Source organism: Eucyclogobius newberryi, unplaced genomic scaffold (genome assembly GCF_026437365.1).
Source record: "Eucyclogobius newberryi isolate DKJ021-1_F unplaced genomic scaffold, fEucNew1.0.hap1 SCAF_9, whole genome shotgun sequence".
Lineage (NCBI taxonomy): Eukaryota > Metazoa > Chordata > Actinopteri > Gobiiformes > Gobiidae > Eucyclogobius > Eucyclogobius newberryi.
Window position 1 is genome coordinate 6,257,802 of NW_027316532.1, and position 16,000 is coordinate 6,273,801.

The 16,000-nt window shown below is 39.8% G+C and overlaps 1 protein-coding gene across 1 annotated transcript in view; it reads right to left on the reverse strand.

The window, feature by feature from the left end:
• Positions 1 to 16,000, reverse strand: part of mcf2l2 (MCF.2 cell line derived transforming sequence-like 2) — a 132,114-nt gene that overhangs the window by 19,714 nt on the left and 96,400 nt on the right. Inside the window, exons 26-29 of the mRNA XM_072438211.1 lie at positions 8,666 to 8,714; positions 8,270 to 8,367; positions 2,713 to 2,799; positions 497 to 595 (exon numbers count right to left, since the gene is read on the reverse strand). Coding sequence (XP_072294312.1) covers positions 497 to 595; positions 2,713 to 2,799; positions 8,270 to 8,367; positions 8,666 to 8,714 — 333 coding nt within the window. The remainder of the gene's footprint in view (positions 1 to 496; positions 596 to 2,712; positions 2,800 to 8,269; positions 8,368 to 8,665; positions 8,715 to 16,000) is intronic.

Consider the following 16,000-nt stretch of genomic DNA (forward strand, 5'->3'; position numbering starts at 1 on the left):
AATGCAATTTTTTAGCAATTTTAGCATCAGTTAGAGTCTGTTTAGTTTTTTTTTTTGACAACCCTAATTTGGATTCACGGCTTTGATTATTCAACTGTTTTTTTAATCAAATATGATTGTGCATCTAGTGCAAGCCGCTTCAACTTCAGGCCCGTGGGCCAGATATGGCCATCTAAACGATCTGATCTGGCCTCGGCTCATCTTCCAAATATTAAAAAATATACTTTCTCTTATTGGTTCAGTTCTGGTTCTGTGCCTTGTTTAAGTGCAAGTGTAAATCTGGGATAGTCCTGGTTCAGCCCCAGTTGGTACTGGTACCAGTAAATACATGTGATTGATTGATAGTCTAGTCCTAGTTTAATTCTGCAATGTTTGCAATGTTAGTTATGTATTTTTTTTATTTTGGACAAAAATCTAATAGATGTGTTATATTATCAGATCATTCATCAGATTATTCTTTTTTTTAGAATGTCATTGTAAAATATGGAAGCGATACCTTTGTTTCGTCGAGCAGCAAAAGTTGAGGAAGTGGACGTGGCTAAAGAGGAGGTGAGGGAGAAACGGCGTGGCACCTCTGCCTCTTTAACTGTGGGGTCTAAAGGACAGAAGGGAGAGCCAGGACAAGAGCGAGGGGGGCGGGTTCAAAAGCAGAGACAAGTCATTGTAGTGGTTAGTGTAAACAAGGTAAACAGGAATCATTAATGGTTAAGTTGTGATTCATCATATTTGACAGGAGAAAGATGAGAAGAGTTATGGAGTTGTACTGAATAGTGTTAATGGACAAAAGGACAATGACAATGACAAGAATGACTAAATGTATACTGACAAATGGAAAGAATTACAGTCCAACAGCGTTCAAGAGTGGCACTTGATACTAGATAAATCCATTTGCAATCAAGCTGACTGAAAAGAGGACGGTTTAGTGTAGATTGTAGAATAGAAATATTTCAAACTTGGTTTTAATGCCAATGGAAAAAGCTAGATAGTTAGTGATTATTAAAGAAAAAGAGTACAAGCCTCCATCAAAAGCACAATCAGTCAAAAGTTTGGGCTTGGCTTCGACCTTGTAAACTGACTAAACCACAGGATCAATTCAGTCCTCATACAATTCACAATTGACAAAGGATGAGAGGCGAAACATCTTCAGAGGAAACCTACATAAACACCAAGCAAAACCTTCACACAGAAAGCCTTCAATGGAGTGCTAACCATTGTTCACAAAACTACACTTTAAAGGGTATATTATGCTAAATCTACTTTAATGAGCCTTTATCCTGGTTTCATCATCATTAGTTGGGGCAAAGTTGTATTTTAATTTGACTTTCAATCTAAAAGAATGTGAAGGTCCTCTGTTACCTTGAGTAAAACCCTTTATTATAACGTTGACATAGCCTACACGACTAGCAGTGACTTCTTCAGGGACAACAAGAAAATGATGACTTTATCTCAAGGTAAAAAGAGTGCGGTTCATGACATGACTCCATGACTACATTTTTGCACATATGCACCGTTCTTTTGGATTGCAAGTAGTTTTTCCTGTCTCCATTTTGCCCTGGTGAGCACTTGTCCACAACTATTTACATCTCCTACGCTTTTTAGTTGAATTTGACAGATTGCCTGAGGCCCGAGTGCTCAGAAAGGTCCTGTTTTCACCTACCCCTAGTCCCCACCCACATCCCTTACTACTTAGTTGCAAACATTTCAAAAGTCAAAACAGAAATGTCACATAGGAACTTTAAAAAAATACAAAATACATGTTTGTCACTACGATGAGGCGGTGCTTATCAGTTCAGCAGTTTTTAACAGGAAGTCAATGGACAAGTTTCTATTTTAAGCTGTTTTAGTTCAACACTGAGTAGCAGAATAAAATACGTCTCCTTTAAAAAAAGCCTTTCTCATGACTCAATCGCAGCATCTCTACATCTCAAACTTCTTTCCCCACTCCCTGTGCCACGTGCCCTCCCATGCGTCCTATCTGGCAGTGTCTGGAGATGTGTTTGAAGTCATTTATTCCTGAGTTCAGTGGAGCGGCGTCTTCAGAGCGATGTCAGACTGTCAGCCGTCACTCAGCCGGGTGCTACTAAAACAAAGCACTGACGCAACACGCCCGCAACCGCAGGGACTGGAGCCAAGGACCGGCCGAACAACCCGCAACACTGCCCTCCAGTGACCGGAGATGGCCCAAGATTCATAGCACCCTCACCCCCAACACACCTCTGCTTTCCCTGGCAAGAGCCCCAATCCTTTTTTCCTCGTCCCAGTCGCTTCGTACATTTCTTGAAATTGTAAATCCCGTCCAAAGATGAAAAAGGGCCACAGAGGAGAGATCTAGTTACTAATGTATGCACTAACCGTTTGATGGATCCAGTATATGGCGCTGAATTCCATTATATCTGCTCTGACTGATGTTATTTAGCAGAAAATGATTGGCTCACTTCTCTCAGTAGATACGAATACTTCAAGTTGATTGGTCAAAGCGTGAACTAAATCAAACCGTTGTTGGATCCAGTTGAGACATTTCAATCTGCTCTTGAAAAATAGTAAGTATATCCACCCTGTAGTTTGGTATTGCATTGTTTACATGGTTGAAAACAAAAACAGGAATGACAAAGACTGCGACATAAAAACAAAGACGTAACGTGGACACTGGACGATGACGCAGAGAGGGAGAATGGACCACACTGATTGGAATGGGGGGGTTGAGGCTGTTACCTGCGGGGAGGGACCTCCGGTTGGACAGCCCCTGCAAGCTGAAGCGTTTCCGAGCGTTAGCAGCTGATTGGCTCACAGAGAGGTCAGCTGACAGGAAGTGAGACAAGTCACGGTTAGTATAAAGAGTATGGAAGGGACAAAAGCAAGAAGCAAGCGGTGTGGTATTCCTTTTAAAGCTAAGGATCAGATCAACTAAATAGCACATCCTGAAATTATTTGAAGGACACATAATACATTCATACATTTTTGGAGGGGCTTTTCACCATGTTATAATTTTGATTCATCAACAAAAACATATCAGGATTTGTATTTAGTTAATTTAATTAATCCTGTTTACGAGGTTCTCTTGCACTTATATTGACTCCTTCTGGGTTATTACATTCCATTAGTTATAACTGTGTAATTCCCACTGGCGCCAAATCCCAGTACGAGGAACACTGCTGATGAAAAGTAATCTGCATTTTCTATCCTTAAGACTTAAGTTCTAAAACACGAGATGTCAGAGCAACGGTTCTCAGGATGTTTAAAGGCCAATAACAACACAAATAATGCATAATATGTGTCCTTTTCATTAGCAAAACAAAATGTGAAGAACCCTGCTAACATTTTAAGGTAGTCTTCTACATACATGTTCTGAAATGCAGATGACAAAATATAAAAGTCGAATTTCGTATCAAAACTCTGACATCCAACCGTCCATTTCTATAGACATTAAGTAGAATTTGCGCTTGCATCTTACTAGATGTTTGATGAAGCAAATACTTGATTAAGTATGCACAATAATCATATGAATTGCGTCTTTTCATGCTGTTTCTAAGACTAAAACTACACAGTAACATAGACATACTCCTGAATGTTACTTTTCTGCCATAAAGTTGTATGTTCTGACAAAGACTTGTTCTCTTTATAACTTAATTTATTAATAAGAAGTTTAGACCCACAATTGTGAGCAATGACTCACAATGACAAAATTCTCAGAACAAATGCTATATTTCTATTTAAACTATTTAATATAGGATAAATCACTATGGCAACAGTGATGTCACATTTCAATCTAAAAATAGCACTTCCTCCGGCTGTGGGTTAGAGACTCACAGTCAATACACGTTCTCAATTTGAATACAATCTCTTCTGACAGCAAGTTCAGACAAGGAAGATGCAAAAGTACAAGCAGGGTGTTAGGCTTCTGTTCTGTCCTAAGTCTGAATGATTTTGGACCTACATTCAATTTCTCTTCAATTATTGTGTCTAAATGTAAGTTTTTTTAAATGAAGAATCCCATGCATTTCAGCTTGTAGAGGTCTAACTGACAGTGTTAGCAGTTTGTTTATATTTCATTATTTGCAGAGGAGTTTATATCACCTAAATAATGTTGTAAGCTGAAAGTGCATAAGACAACTTTGTGCGATTTTTTTCATTATGACTTTGTTTGGTGCAGTAGAACCTGTGGCATTTTTTAATCATAAGTTGTGAAGAAAAGTAAAAACAGATCTGCTGAAAATTACTATCACGCTGTTGAGTTCTAAAAAGGAATCTCTCAATTTATTATTAGATACTAGTATGCTCTGTGCATTTGTAAATGCACAGATTGTATCTATATCATCCATAGACAAAATTAATCCAAAATGCAGCGATGTTTTTCGTGCATTTACTTTCATTTTGGCCGTTTAAACATTAATTTGAGAAAATGAATGTCTATTGCAATACATATTTAATTGTCTAATAATAACTAGGGCTGCAACAAATAAAAAAAAAATTACAAATTTCAGATTTTCATTCATAATTTGTAAGTAAACCTAATTTAGAAGCTGTCAATCACCATATTTCAACCTTAATACATGGTCGATAATGTATTTAAAACGGCGAGAGAGAGAGAGAGAGAGAGAGAGAGAGAGAGAGAGAGAGAGAGAGAGAGAGAGAGAGAGAGAGAGAGAGAGAGAGAGAGAGAGAGAGAGAGAGAGAGAGAGAGAGAGAGAGAGAGAGAGAGAGAGAGAGAGGAGAGAGAGAGAGAGAGAGAGAGAGAGAGAGAGAGAGAGAAGAGAGAGAGAGAGAGAGAGAGAGAGAGAGAAGGAGGAGCGAAAATGAAAGGGGGAGAAAAGAGAGTTAAAACAGAGAAAAAGATAAACTGATGAGAAGGGGAGAAACAAGAAAGAGATAAAGCTGGGGAAAAAGAGGAAGAGGGGACGGGGATGAGAAAAAAAAATGAGAATGAGAAAATGAGAAGAGGAAAAAAAGAGAAAAAGAGGAAGAGAGACGAGAGATAGAGAGAAAGGGAAATAATGATCAAAAAAGAGAGAATAAAGAGAGAAAGAAAAGGAGCGAGAAAAAGAAACAAGGAAAGAGAGGAGAGAATGGCGAGTGAGAAAAATAAAATGGAGAGTGAAAGAAAAGGGGAGGAGTGAGAAAAAGAGAATGGAGAGAGAGAAAAGAGGAGTAAGAAAAAGAAAATGGAGAGAGAAAGAAAAGGGGAGGAGTGACAAAAAGAGAACGGAGAGAGAGAGAGAAAAGAGGAGTAAGAAAAAGAGCAAGGACAGAAAGAAGAGCAAAAGAAAATCAGGGGCCGGGAGATGGAGAGAGAGAAAAGGAAAAAGAGAGAAAAGAGGAGAGAGACAGGGTGAGGAAAAAAAAAGAGACTGATCAGAGGAGAGGAAAGAGAGCGAGAGGGTGGACGGATAGATAAACAGATATCTAATCTGCCGGTTCCTGCTTGTGTCATCGGTGAGAGAAGTATCGATGATGAAAACATGTTGAATAAAGGCAGTTTTCTGTGCAGATTGTTCCCTCTTCTCCTCTCCATTGTACAGAACGACAGACGGAGGGATAAAAGCCCTCATTTAGCACAGACCTGCAACTGAACCTGCTCGATTGTTCCTCTGCCTTCACCGAATGTCCCCGAACCGTTCATTAGAGCAGCTTAGACCATCACAACAAATCGAACGGGAAGAGGAGGCCGGAGGAAGAGAAAAGAGGCCCCAAAAAGGAAGAAAGAAAGAAAGAAAGACAGAAAGTGCAGGTTATCTTTGCGCCGCCTGCTGCTGCTGCTGAGGTGACGTTTGTGGTCAGGAGGAGGTCAAATGTGCTCTGCATCTGACGCGTGCCCAGGGGCCCGCCTCCAGATCACAGTGATGTCGAGATATAGATTCTTTTGCGGTTAGGTTTAATGGCACTTTGTAGAACAGGGGACTCCAGCCTTTTGTCTCCGTGAGCTACTTTGACTAGAACAAAACTAAATATTTTATAGTGTGTTTTGGCCACAACAAACTGTCCTTTCTGTTACATTCATATCAATATAGAATACAAACACATATATCATGATTACAGTGTCTTTATATAGCGCTTTTCCACCTTCAAGGCTCAACATTCATTATTGGTTCATAGGCAGAGGCACAACAGGTCGACCAAACCTCAGGAAACTTTGAAGAAAAAGTGATTTCCCGTGTTCTGGTGAATTGTAGATATACCATTTTAGCAGGTCACTGTCCTCTTACTTCGCTGCATGATGTGATTTTATTCATTTTGAGTAACCTGTGAACTCCAGGCCCTGAGTCCTGGTTGCACAGCCCCTGGTCCTTCACATCTTCACCTCTTTCCTCTCCGGGTAAACACGCAGGCTGCAAACGTTTTCCTCAGGATCAATTCTGGGTAAATTTATAACATTTTTTTTTGCAAGAACGAGTCCGCCGTTGCGTCGCGCGCCTTTCTGTGTGTCGGCTGCGTCGGCGTCAATTTGCACTTCCATTCATTCACTCTTTTTTGCATCTTTCTCGGTGAATTTGCGAAAGATTAATATCAAATAAATACATTTTGTAGCTTGACAGGAGCAGAACGAGGCTGTGGCTGTCATCTCTCCCATTGGTCTTGATCATGGGGGTATCTGAGTCTGATAGTACCTGAGTCTGATACTAAATCTAACCACGCCCACTGCTCGCTGCCTGCGCCCCGTAGTACAGAGAGGAGAAGTGACTGCGGGGAAAGAGGTCTACACGAAGACAGAGCCCTAAAGTGCTGTGAAAATCATAGACTACACACTGTACGGCATCGCTTATCCACGGCCAGCTGCAGCCACAGACCAGGCACGCACTGGTCAGATGCCCACTCGTCATAAATATTGGTAATATCTGTCTGGCAAACACAGATTTATGGACTAATAATCACCCTACAAGTTATGGTGGTCTATATTGACATAGTGACCATCGCTGGACACTAATGTGCATTGTGGATACATTTCACCTAGTTTTTCATCTGCTGGACATTTGGACACCACTACAAAATGGCGAGAGCTCTAAATAGGGCTGTGTGTAGGGAATAGTGTGGACATTCAGACGCAGCCATTATACACTTTTCTGACAGTTTAAAGGATCATTCAACAAAATGAATATGGATTTTAGCTCTTGTTTATAGTATGGTTGCTAGGTAACAGGTAACTATGCCATATTTGCTGCCCATGTCCAACCAGGAAGTACAATTATAAACTTTACAAAAATGGTCGAATTGGGTTCAAATAGACAAAATATTGTGTTCACTACATTTCGGCAAAGTGTAGTCTAACCTGTCATATAGATTTTAAGTGCCCTTTATGTGCGTCCGAGAGAACGCCCACAAACGGACCTCTGTGGGGGAAGCTAAGTCATTAATTATGATGTAGAAAAGCTGCTCTATCACCTGTTCAACAACTACAACAGCAAATGCAGACTTTAGTATATATATTGTGCCAAATACAGACACAAAGACATGGAGAAGAATAAAGTGGTCGAATGCTAACGTTAGCGGTGAGCTAAATGCTACCGCTGCGCTAGCACCGCCTGCTGTATCTAAATCTACAGTTGGCTTTTCTGTGATAACAACTCAACTTGATTAGGCTTCTTTTTGTTTCTTTCATTCAGAAGGTTTGATTTGAAGGGATTTCACTTTTGTCGTGATGTGATATTACTGTAAATAAATAGATAATATAGATAGTAGTATGGCCGCCTTATATAGTACAAGAGAGCGATGCACTAAAGAAAGAAACTTCGACAGGCAACTTCCAAAACCAGGTCGAAAACGCCAAATTGTCACTGAAATATCAAAATTGATCTTAAAATGTAATACCTGGATCTTTCCACTTACATGTTTTAGTGACACTAGTAACACCTCTAACACCACACAAACACGCAACTATAGCATGAAAGAGCCATCCCTGGTTTTATTTACTGTCCAGTCCTGCAAAAACAATCCAAGCTGAGACACGCATTTTAAATAATCTAAGTTAAGTGCACGTTTTAGCACGTTCAATACCAGCCCTGACACCAGTGATTTCATGCTTCGCGATTCCCACTGGGATAAGAACCGACTAACTTTTGGCAAACCACTTTTCATGTTCAAAAACACAGTACATACAATACGATCAATGGAAGCGAGAGTGAAGTAAACCATTGTACAGTTTTCAATGCTTTACTAACACCCAACCTACATTTGTTCAAGCCTCCAAATCAACCTCTAGTTCTGCACCGTCTTCAGCCTCTTCTGAAAATTGGCTCCCCCTTGACCCTTCCTTGGAGCCCCTTTAGCATACACTCACCTCTCTTTTGTCTGATGTTGGGACTGGGATTTGTTCTCCTGAAACCACTCTCTGGACTCGATGAATCCGACTGTCTCAAAGCCATCTTCTTCACATTCCTAAAACAACAACAGCGAGATATTCAAGTGATGTGTTATAAATATCTCTACGTTCCATTTTTGCAATCCATCAAGAAGCTGTCTCTAGCTGTGCATGTCTCTAAATGGGTTAGTTGAGGTTCAAATTGCTAGAAAAATGTATGGATTGTGCATGCTTATTAATTTTGCTCCTTTTTTTTTGCCTTTGTTCATGCTTTATTAAGTGTACTCAAAGTGTAGTTATAAAGTGTTCATAATGATGATTTTAGTACAATATATTGCCCAGTATCAGTGATGTGCAAGGATTGAGGAGGCCTACCTGATGGGACCTCCGAAGATGTTGTCCGAGAACTTTTGGTGACTTGCCTCTGTGAAAATACAAAATATGCCGTTTCATCAGACATCAAATGAAACATCAAATCAAATAAGCAACTCTCCTATTGGCCGAGAGACGCAAGTAGCTTTAAGGCAGGCATGTCCAAACTAGGGCCCGGGGGCCAAATACGGCCCTCAGACCAATTTTTGTTGGCCCTCCAGCTTCCTGCTATGTCGGCCCAAACAACAAAAAGTAGTACTTTTTACTGTGAAATTGGGAAAATTCAGGCATACTGATGTTATACCAATCTAATATTAATGTTCCAAGTCTAATTAAAGGTGTGGAGACTCATTGCAATTACGTAAAATGCAGAATTTCGAATGATTCACTTTGTCATTCAACAAATTCGACATTGTCAAGTTGTTTGTGGCCCTCTGCCCCGATTAAGTTTCAAAATACGGCCCTTGGTGAAAAAAGTTTGGACACCCCTGCTTTAAGGGCTCTTCTCTGCCGCCCCCGTTAAAGTTTATTAGAAATCTTATTAAAAGAAATGTACCCCAATGCTATCCACCAATGGAGCTCAACTGTCCCGCCAAGTATTTTTACTATTTTTCCCATCGATTGATTTTAAAGAGCGATCACTCAACTGTTCTTCGTAGCTGAGCACAATTTGTTTTGCTCCTTATGTTTTGTAAAATCAGCTCAAAATCAAGATAAAAAACGAGAAAGTATTGTGTTCTGCCTCTAATTATAGAGCGTTTTGTTCGCAAACCAGGAAGACCGCTGTTAGTATGCTAGTTAGTGGTTGTTAGTTTAACTGTGACGGCCAAACTTGCTTGGACGTCTGAAAGTTGTGAAAGGATAGACAGATACTTTATTGACCTTGAAGGAAATTCAAAGTCCTGGGCAGTCCTGCGCTGCATCATAGTAGTTTTACTCAACTTGAACAGTATTTTATTTAGTTTGAATATGATTGATCGGGTTAAACTCATATCTTTAAGGCTTATTTTTTAATTGAATCATTTTTTTTTACATACTGTATAATAAGTCTAATACAGTGATAACCATTTGCCTGGTCTTATCATAATATAGTTTAGGCGTCTTTACAGGGTCCTTAAAGCAGTGGTACATTATCACACTGCAGGTTCCCATGGCCCACACTCCATCTCTCTCTGATTTCTCCCAAACTCCCCCAAACCGCTGCGTCAACTCTGTAAACGACTTTTATTAGCCATATAAAAAACACTTTGTTACTCTATAAAACGAAAAAAAAAAGGCACATTTGAATGGAAAAGCACTGGTGGAGCACTACAGACACCATGTATCTAAATATTGCTATACTGCTGCTTTATATGCAATGTGAGGAGAAGAGGCAGGGCAAATAAAAATAAACACTGTATTTGTTGTTGATGTAGTGAATAGACACGTAAAGGCGAAGTTATTTTGTTAAAAGAAGAAAAATACAGCATTTGAGGGTGTCATTTTGCCACCGATTATATGCATTATATCGTGAATGTAGCTGAGGGTTTACTCTGAATGGAACAGGCCTTTACCATCAAACCAGGAGGTCTTTGGTTCAAATCTCACAGCTACTTTCATCACGCCCCTCATTGACACCAATTTAGAAACAATCATCTTTCTTTCTTGACAATAGGATGTGATTTGAGTTTCTCTTCCTCCTTTAGAGCAGCTTAGGCAACGCTACACTCAATGGCGGGCTGTAATGTTACTGTGGAAATATTTCTATGCTGTAACTTTATACATAATGGAATATAGAACTGTTATATGTTATTGTCACGCCTAAAGACACACACTACAGTCAGCGTGACTTTAATCTTTAATCTTACAGCCTACATAAACAGTTGTGTCTGATTCGCTTATATAGCTGTGTGAATTTCCTTTTGATTACTTCTGTACTTTCTTCGTGTTATTCTAAAACTGTTAAGGGCACATTGTTTCCTATTAAAATTAGTATCTAGTTTTGTTACTATTTATTATATTGATTAGTGTCTGATTTTTTAATTTTTTACCAGGACATTAGCCACATTGCCTCAACAAATCTCTCGAGTCATTTTGGACTATGGGCAGAAATGTATGTTGAAACAAGAGGTTAGTCCATTTATCTACAATAGTTTATCCTGGTCCTGTTATTTTAATCTATCAATGACATGATTGTGTTTCATTTGCTTCAATGTTTGGTGTCAATTTGGAATTTTATTCATAATTTAACTCTCCAGCCCTGATTTGTGTCTGTTCTATGTTTTTTGTTTCAAACTAAGAAAAAAAGGGCGAAAAAAAAGAACAAAATACATTGGAACGGTACCATAATGCAAGTGTTAAGTGGAACACTAAATCTATAAATCAAGTTGCAGTTTGCTAAAATAGAAATGTGAGGGAAACACACAGAATACATAACTCAATGCTCTTCTTTATCATAGGTCCCATTTGTTTTTTTGAATTGCCTTTGTGCGCCGCTTCTTTCCTTTCCTTTCTACTGTACTTTCTGATGGCTTTAAGTAAATCAGACAAGCCCCAGTGTTACCTGAGTTTAACCTGCCTATACCGCTCCATCACATCCAGTTTCTCCCTTCTTCATTGTCTCAGTCCAATTTACCTGTCTGTCTGAGGCTTGTTAGGTCAGTACAGTGAGAGGAGAGCTGACAGGGCCCAAGTCCACTCCTCCTGCTCCTCCTGCTCCCTCACTCTGTCAGGAGGGCAGCCAGCCACGACCACCACTGCGCCCCGGACCGCCCACGCCCACGCCGCGGAATGAACAAAGAGCTTGAACCAAAAGAGCAAGGATTTCTGGGCAAACTCCGGAGTAAATATGTTATGAACTGGGATTTTTTTTTTTTAACTGTGAAAAATCATGGCCGGGTGAAACTTTCTCAATAATACAAAAATAATCAAAACAATAATGATAAAATAATAATAAATAAATAGTTATAATCATAATAAGTGCGTCCAAAGCGTTGCAAATGCCCCGTTTGGTGCAGTTTTCAACTTTAATTTTATTGAAATGAAGTCACACAGCGGCTTAGAGATGTTTTATATTTCTGGTGAGGATGACGCTTCACAACTCCCCTGATAAATTTGAACAAAATTTCTGTTATTCTCTGTATGCTGCTCGGGTCCTGACTAGAACCAGGAAGTATGATCACATTAGTCCTGTTCTCAGGTCTCTGCACTGGCTCCTGTGGCTCAGAGAATAGACTTTAAAGCAGCTCTGCTTGTGTACAAGTCTCTCCATGGCCTAGCACCAAAGTACATAATGTTAGTGCCATATGAACCATCTCGGACTCTGAGGACCTCAGGGACCGGCCTCCTGCTGGTGCCCAGAGTCAGGACAAAACATGGGGAATCTGCGTTTCAGTTTTATGCAGCTAAAATCTGGAACAGTCTTCCTGAAGATGTGAGACAGGCTTCTACTCTGACAATGTTCAAATCTAAGCTAAAAACAGTTTTGTTTAGCTGCGCATATGACTGAAAGGATTTTTTCTTTGCACTCTTCTCTTTTGTTTGTGTTTTTATTAGTTTAGACAATCAGTTGGATTGATCATTTTGAATTTAGTTAGTTTTATTGTATTTCTGTTTCTGTAATTTCTTTGTGATTTGAATGCATTTTTCCTGCTGTGAAGCACTTTGAATTGCCTTGTGTATGAAATGTGCTCTACAAATAAACTTGCCTTGCCTATTTCTTGTCCGAGAAGGAGGGGAGCTTGGGACATTTGTCTAAGAACAGGGGATGTTAGGACATTGTTAAGTCCTTATGAAATTATAAAATTAAAATAGTTTAATCTGTTTTTCACTGTCGACCCCCGAGGAAACTGCTGTCAAGATTTGTCATTCTGGCTATTTATATACCTAACTATCTATTACCATATCTTTTGTTATTATTACTGTACTATTCTATCAGGACATGTGATGTATAATAATTGATAAAATGGAACAGCCAAATTCTATTATTTTAATCTGAAGGTATTGTTGGTTTGTGTATGTGTATCACTATTCTAATTGTATATAAAATAGGGCAAAATTAGGAAGAAAAAAAAGGCTAAATCAAGATTATACTGGACTAAAGAGGACTAAACCAAGGCTATGCCAAGTCAGATTCAAGACTAAACCAGGGCTAAGCAACATTACAAAACCATGTGTTCTGAGAGATTGGGGACAAAACATCGGATTAATGAAGACTAAAATGAGGCAAAATTAGCGCTAAACCAGAACTAAATCAGACCTGAATGAAAACTACAAAACCAGTGTTAAACAGGGTCTGATTGAAGACATAACCGGGGCAATGGTGGCTGATGTATGCAATCCAGAATGTAGTTTGAGGGAAATGGGGAAAGGCAGGACCATAGCACGGCTAAAAATAGATTAATTCAGACCTGAGTATACCATGACAATACCATGACAATACCAGGACGATACCAGGACAATACCAGGACGATACCAGGACGATACCAGGACAATACCAGGACAATACCAGGACAATACCAGGACTATACCAGGACGATACCAGGACAATACCAGGACAATACCAGGACAATACCAGGACTATACCAGGACAATACCAGGACTATACCAGGACAATACCAGGACTATACCAGGACTATACCAGGACAATACCAGGACAATACCAGGACAATACCAGGACTATACCAGGACAATACCAGGACTATACCAGGACTATACCAGGACAATACCAGGACTATACCAGGACAATACCAGGACTATACCAGGACAATACCAGGACTATACCAGGACTATACCAGGACAATACCAGGACAATACCAGGACAATACCAGGACTATACCAGGACAATACCAGGACTATACCAGGACTATACCAGGACAATACCAGGACTATACCAGGACAATACCAGGACTATACCAGGACAATACCAGGACAATACCAGGACAATACCAGGACAATACCAGGACAATACCAGGACTATACCAGGACTATACCAGGACAATACCAGGACTATACCAGGACAATACCAGGACTATACCAGGACTATACCAGGACAATACCAGGACAATACCAGGACAATACCAGGACTATACCAGGACTATACCAGGACAATACCAGGACTATACCAGGACAATACCAGGACAATACCAGGACTATACCAGGACAATACCAGAACTATACCAGGACTATACCAGGACAATACCAGGACAATACCAGGACAATACCAGGACTATACCAGGACTATACCAGGACAATACCAGGACTATACCAGGACTATACCAGGACTATACCAGGACAATACCAGGACAATACCAGGACTATACCAGGACTATACCAGGACTATACCAGGACAATACCAGGACAATACCAGGACTATACCAGGACAATACCAGGAATATACCAGGAATATACCAGATATGATCAAAACGCAGCCAATGTGGAGTGCAGTTCGTACGCTCGCATCGACTGAATGCAGCTAGTTTGTGGCTTTCAGTGTAAAACGTGAAACAAATAACACTGTTAACATTCACTTCATAAATTGGTGCAACTTAATAATAACTACACCTTAATTAGTGTTAATAAAGCATGAATAAAGCCTTAATTCATAACGAACAAGTTGATTAAAAAAATATTCAGATTTAGTAACTACTTGACTATTAAAGGCCAAGAAGAAAAAGTTGTGTGTTTCCGGTAACCCGACCGACCTGAATTTCAAAAGAATGAAAACCCGACCTTAAACATTTTATTGCATATTTACTGGCCGTACGTTTCGAGAATATCAAATTGTGAGAGAGAATCCAAAAGCTGCTGGAAAAAAATCATCTGTGAGGGTCGTAAGAAATGAAAATCGCCGCACTCTTGATAGGTTTCGTTTTATCTACGGGCCATCCACGTTTGCAGAAGCAGCCTGCGCAGATGCTCTAGTTGGTCAGCGTGCAGACCCGACTGGCTGCCATGGCGGGGGCGATATGCACGTCCCCGGTATTTCAGCGGTGAAGTTATAGGCCCGGTTTATTTGAGCGATATAATCATATAATCGTTTTATGAGCAAACATCTTTCACAAACGTAGCGTGAGTACAGGGCCAGATCAACTCGGGGAACTTGCAGCTGTTCAGAGCAGCGACCAAAGAGTGCGGTTTGTCGCTGTGAGCAAACCAGCAAGAACTGGTCACAGAGCGGTGTTGCGTTGCCTGTGATGGCACGTGTGAACGCAATGATTGGAAACATTTTGTGGAAACTGCAAAACCAAACAATCCTGTGTTTGCTCAGGCCACGAAGTGAACAGAAGCCGAAGCCCCGCTCCGTCTCCCGCAACCGGCAAGTTAATCTAACCGGTGATTACTAGATCACTATTTTATTCCATATCTGCATATCAATAAGGCCACTTCAATATGAAGCGCTCACTTCTGAGAAAAGAAAACTGTCTGCAAAACCTGTGCGAGGATTTCAAAAAAAAAAAAAAAGAAATACGACCTACCGACCTGAATGTTACCGGAAACACACACTATTTTTTTTTGGCCAACGCAATTAAGAGTATTAATTAAATAGTTACTAAACCGGAATCATTTGAAAAAAAATAACAAAATTAAGGTGTAGTTATTATACAGTGTTTGCGGCTAATAATAGTGATACAGAGACTATGTTAGACTTAGAGGTGTTATGAGTGTTATTCCCCACCAGTTGTGGAGGTGGTTGAGCTCGACTGTCTCCATCGGCTGCAGTCAGAACCTTCTTGATCTGATTGAGGACAAAACGAGGACTATCAGCAACAAAACCTGAACGTATCCCGGCAGAGCGATGCATTCTGGGAAGAGTCAGGACTAGACCAGGTCTGAGTGAGTGCTAAAGTAGGAATTAGGAGCAGTACTGAACTTGAAACTACAGCTCGAATGCCTGTGATTGAATAAAGAATCAGGACAAATGCGTTTAATGCCATATTGTGGAGTCACCGTGAGGCCAAGTGCACTTGTAAACTCGTCGAATCAGGACAGCTGAATTTAATTAGTTGATTTAATGTTGGTTCATTGCTAATTGATTGTATTAAATAATATTACTTTAAAAACATGATATTATCATTATTATGGTATATAAAACTTGCATAGTGCTACAAAGGAGAAATTCTACAATAACAACAAGGAACCATATTTAGCTTTTTTCAAATCTAAATACTTTTACGTTTCCTTACACTGTGATTTAAGATACATGTTTATCAAATATTTACGAATACAGTATATCAGCAATACTAGAAAAAGCTTCAGTTGTAGTCATCTGGACTCAGTTTGAAAAAATAGACGTTTCGACTCTCATCCAAGAGTCATTGTCAATAACAGAATTTAGGTCGAGAACTCCGATATTAATAC